The 4,755-nt window shown below is 38.8% G+C and overlaps 1 protein-coding gene across 1 annotated transcript; it reads right to left on the bottom strand.

Moving 5' to 3' along the window:
• Positions 1-466: 466 nt before the first annotated feature.
• On the bottom strand, positions 467-3,666 carry LOC110382287 (uncharacterized). The gene is made up of 4 exons (XM_064035312.1): positions 3,504-3,666; positions 3,118-3,203; positions 1,804-1,944; positions 467-1,090 (listed from the first exon to the last, which is right to left on the bottom strand). The coding sequence occupies exons 2-4, from the start codon at positions 3,182-3,184 to the stop codon at positions 813-815; spliced, it is 486 nt and encodes a 161-aa protein (XP_063891382.1). The 5' UTR covers positions 3,185-3,203; positions 3,504-3,666; the 3' UTR covers positions 467-812.
• Between the last annotated feature and the right edge of the window lie 1,089 nt (positions 3,667-4,755).

Here is a 4,755-nt window from a genome sequence, read left to right as displayed (position 1 = left end):
TTTGGGCTCATAAATCAATCATCATCCTCTGAGCCTTTTCCCAACTATGTTAGGGTCGGCTTCCAGTCTAACCGGATGTAGCTGAGTACCAGTGCTTTACAAGGAGCGACTGCCCTATCTGACCTCCTCAACTCAGTTTCCCGGGCAATCCAATACCCGTTGGTTAGACTGGTGTCAGACTTACTGGCTTCTGATTACCCGTAACGACTGCCACAACGACTACCCCGTACTTACCCGTAACGACCGGGCTCTTAAATCAATATGAATATGAATGCTAGTACGCACATAACAATGATCAGATTAATGGAACCAAGATTTTATTAAAAAAATAATGCCAAACATCTGGTTAACTGTCGGCCCACTGTTTAGTCTCTCAAGAACTTCGATTACAGGTTTTGCAAACACCAATGAAACTTTTCGAAGAACATACGTTACGTTAAATTAGATGTGAAAATAAAACGATAAATTAAAGTTGAAGCACTTTATTGATGAAAAACAAACAAAGAAACAACTTTGTTGAAAGATGCGGAATATACTTAAAACTATTACTTAGAAGGCACATTCAGAAGACATCGGTATATATTTTGTGCACAGTTTATATATGTGCCTGAAATTAAGTTCTAGTTTAGCCAACAAATTGATACCTGCAAATATACCTATCAAGACCGAAGTTCACTGATAACATAAACGTAAAGTATTCCTAACGAAACTGGTTGCTTTGAAAATTGGAACGTACGAAACGTATTAGTAACCAGCTGCTTTAAGTCAACATAAAGTGGTCGGTGAACTTGGGTCTCAGACATTCTTATGTATTAGTAGAAGTAAGCACCATACTTAAGGGGTACCACCACACTTGCTAAAAAGGTCAGCACGTGAGTTCTCCAAATAACTGAAGAACCAGTCGCAAATGAATCAACAGCTTTATCCTTTATGTTATAAGAATTGCAAAGGTTTTCGTGGCATGTCGACCAAGAAACTTTCAGACCCAATCGCTTCACGCTGCCCTCTTCGGTCGAAAATATCTTGCGTGAGATACCATGTGTATGCAGTTTGCCGTTACACATACGATACACTACGTCGTCGCCGAGAACTGAAAAAGAGAAAACATTTTTAAGTAAATGATTAGGCGATGAGCCAGAATAATGCAGTTAATCATGTCTCGTTTTACAATTAAATAATTGAGCTCTTTTGATGTTGTGCTCGTTGAACATCTTCGGCAGTCGTTTCCGACAGTCAGAAGCCAATAAGTCTACAAGCCTTACCAAGGGGTATTGGGTTGCCCGGTAACTGAGTTGAGGAGGTCAGATAGGCAGTCGCTCCATGTAAAATGCTGGTACTCAGCTGCATTCGGTTAGACTGGAAGCCGACCCCACATAGTTGGGAAAAGGCTCGGGAGATGATGAGTCCACGGCGGCGCTAGTAGCGCTTGTGTTCTTCATTTTAAGTCGTTAGTTGATTCTACATTATGGTTACGGCCAACAGTCAGACGCCACAGCCTCGTTCGTTTTTTCAGAAGTATGCACCACGGGCAAGTGAGGTTGGCAATTGAGGCAGGCGATGTTGGTTTGTCCCTTTACACATGACGACCTCGTTGGCGTATGTCACCATGTCGGACTGCCGAACTAATGGTTCCGGGTTCGATTATGATGTGCGTGTTACAGATGTATGTTTAAAGTATATGTAGTTTAACAGCTGTGTTACCCATAGCACGAGCTAATAAATAGCTTACCATGGGGCCAACCGACCGTGTGCGAATTGTGTCGCGATATAACCTTAGTAAGTAAATAAAAAGTAGGTACTCACATTCCATCTTTAGAACATTGCATACTTTGCCATAGCACTCATTTACACCAGTCACATTAGTCCTACAAGTTGCATTGGTCCCGTCCAGTAGATCCGAGATACATTCGTAGCACTTAATAAGATTATTTTCTTTCATATATTCTGCAAAAATAAAAGCAAATTTAGTTATGTACTTTTCAAGTGTGGTAAAATACTGGCTGCATGGTAGGGAAAAGGCAAAATTTATGAAGATATATAATTTTAAAGCCGTCTACATCAAACTTCATACAAACAATCTACTAAATAATCCCGACCACGCCTAAACATTGGTTTTGAATTAGTGAGCCCTTTCTTGGGTTATAAAATTACAACGAAAAGTAACATTATTTTGACGTGACAACGTCTTATAAATTGGTTTGCCGGGGGACACTTCAAGAAACTGCGTTACGCTCCGCTCACGTTATGCGCTCACAATGAGAGCGAGTGAGAGGCACGCGTCCCTTCCACTCGGGCATGGTTAGCCCGCCTAAGAGCGAGAGAGACAGACATAAAAAGTGAAAGGCACGCGTCCCTTCCACTCGAGCACAGTTAGCCCGCCTAAGAGCGAGAGAGACAGAGCGAGAGAGAGAGAGTGAGAGAGATTCTTTGTATAAATTAAAGTTTTAAATATAATTCTTTGTATAAATAAATGTTTTAAATTGTTACTATTATTTCATCCTTCTTCCTACTATACGAATGAATATTCACATTAAAATTATTTTACCACTCAAAGTCGTTGTCACGTAAAACTTTCGCCCGTATACCGACTTTACAGGCAACCAATTTTTTTTACATATGTAGACCTAGCAAACAGTTGACACGTGTATAGAGCCCGCTTACAGCACCTTCATTCTTGTTCAGCTACGCGCGACAAAAACCCGCAAATCTTAAAGCCCCGTTAAGGTGCTATCTAGAACCAAGCTGACGATCAACTGCCTGCAGCACGGAAAAGGACTACACTACTGGTTTTAACTAACTTTTTAAAATAACTTCAAAGTGTTGTCGCCCTCAGCCTTCATCCGATATCATGCCGTCGGCACGGCGGGCGTTTGGCAGATCAGTTCCAAATAGTACCTTTTATATCTGACTAGCGACCCGCCCCGGCTTCGCACGGGATAACAGTATTTCCCCACTATTTAATGTATTTTATTATACATATACACCTTCCTCATTAATCACTCTATCTATTAAAAAAACCGCATGAAAATCGGTTGCGTAGTTTTGAAGATTTAAGCGTACAAAGGGACATAGGGGCAGAAAGAGCGACTTTGTTTTATACTATGTAGTGATACTCACTTTCCTCGTCCAAGCTGAGACAGATGCCAGAGATCATTATGACCAATGCTGATATAACGAGTTTCATATTGTCCGTTGATAAGGCACTGGAAACGGGGAGATGAGGGAATCTAAATTAATATTTATTGAGAGAACATTTTTTTACTATAAACTAAAAATAAAATGTAAAATAGGGTCTCAGAAAACTACTCAATCAATTCGAAAAATTTAATCATTTGATAACAAACGAAAACAATGTTTCCTCAAACAATCAAAGATTCTGCAAACTTAAGCTCAAATCTTCTCTTTGATATGACGTCAACGATTGCCGATCCACATAATTAAGCACTGTTCACGTATTTTAATCATTTATCCTACATGTTTAAAAGATAAACTTCAAGACTCACCTTTTGATAAAAAACCAGCTTCAAATTGTGGATAAATAATTAACTTCCACTCATTTAAAAATAAAAGCGCACTAAAAACAACTGGACACTAATAATTATTTAACTTTAACTTTTCTATAATGTTTAGACGCGTGTCACAAGGCGACTAAAAACAGAATGACTCTTAACTGTGGTCTGACATAACTATTTACACTTCTGCCAATCATATCGTTTGTATCCTGTAAATCCCCGTAGATTTTAGGGTACCGTAGGCAAAAACCTTTAGAGCACACTACAAGCTCTAAGTAGGCCGATAGTTTTGGAATCATAAATCAGTATGAAAATTAATAAAATAAATAAAAATAAAAATCTTTTATATTCAGACGCCAAGGCCCATAAAAAGTTAATAACAAAAAACAACTTAACCTATGTTAGATAATTACAATCTATAAAATAATAATAATAATAGTCCCTGTTGCCCTCTTGTTGCTTTTCAGTGACTGATTCCCGGGGGCCCAGTAAGTGAGTTGGCGAGTCTCCACCTGCCATTTTAACATGTATTTAATACATTGTCATCGGCAGGTGCCATAGTTCCCGTAGTTTCCCCATCCCTAGTCCATTAGCATCCCATCACAATAGCCCAAGTAGTTTTCATCCATAGTTAGCAATAGTTTAGCACAGAACCGGGGATTGTCCTTGGGTACATTTCTATAGTGTATACAGGGATAATCGTCGGTTTTGTGTCACCATTTCATTAAAGTTGTCTCAAAAGGGCTTCAGCGTGTTGGCTTCGGCCCCACGTTCGCCTCCCAAAAATCCGGGACTCTGTAGTCTCGAGGTCTGGTAGAGACATACATATATAATAATAGAAAAATTACACCGCCTGATTCACTGGAAGGGTTCTCAAGTTGCATGTAAAACATGCAGCTTGACAAACCTATCCATCAGGCCCACCAAATTAATGGAAGTGCACATGTACTAACGATCAAGTATTTGTCCGGTATCAGACGAACTAAAAACTTAGATAAAATTTGGAACATTAAAAATTTGCAGAGTGCGCGCTTAGGCTTAAAAAAATTACTGGTTACCAAGAATGATACTGGTACTAATGATATCTTATTTTAACTAATAATAAATCTATACTAATCCATTTTATTTTATCCTTAACTTAAAAGGTAAAGAGTAAGTTTGTGAGTTTGTTTAAATATTGAAACATATCATATGGAAACATTATCATGTTATAAGCAGCCTTTATGGGGCTAGACTTTTGATA

This window comes from Helicoverpa armigera, chromosome 6 (assembly GCF_030705265.1).
Source record: "Helicoverpa armigera isolate CAAS_96S chromosome 6, ASM3070526v1, whole genome shotgun sequence".
NCBI classification, from domain to species: Eukaryota; Metazoa; Arthropoda; class Insecta; order Lepidoptera; family Noctuidae; genus Helicoverpa; species Helicoverpa armigera.
The sequence above is the reverse complement of the archived record's forward strand: the minus strand, read 5'-3'. Positions and strand labels throughout refer to the sequence as shown.

Bases quoted from the DNA above. Each gene is read 5' to 3' on its own strand.
- LOC110382287 (XM_064035312.1), bottom strand. From the start codon at position 3,184: ATGAAACTCGTTATATCAGCATTGGTCATAATGATCTCTGGCATCTGT. The intron at 1,945-3,117 runs GTGAGTATCACT...TTATTTTTGCAG, and splicing joins TCTCAGCTTGGACGAGGAAA to AATATATGAAAGAAAATAAT. The intron at 1,091-1,803 runs GTGAGTACCTAC...TCTCTTTTTCAG, and splicing joins CAATGTTCTAAAGATGGAAT to TTCTCGGCGACGACGTAGTG.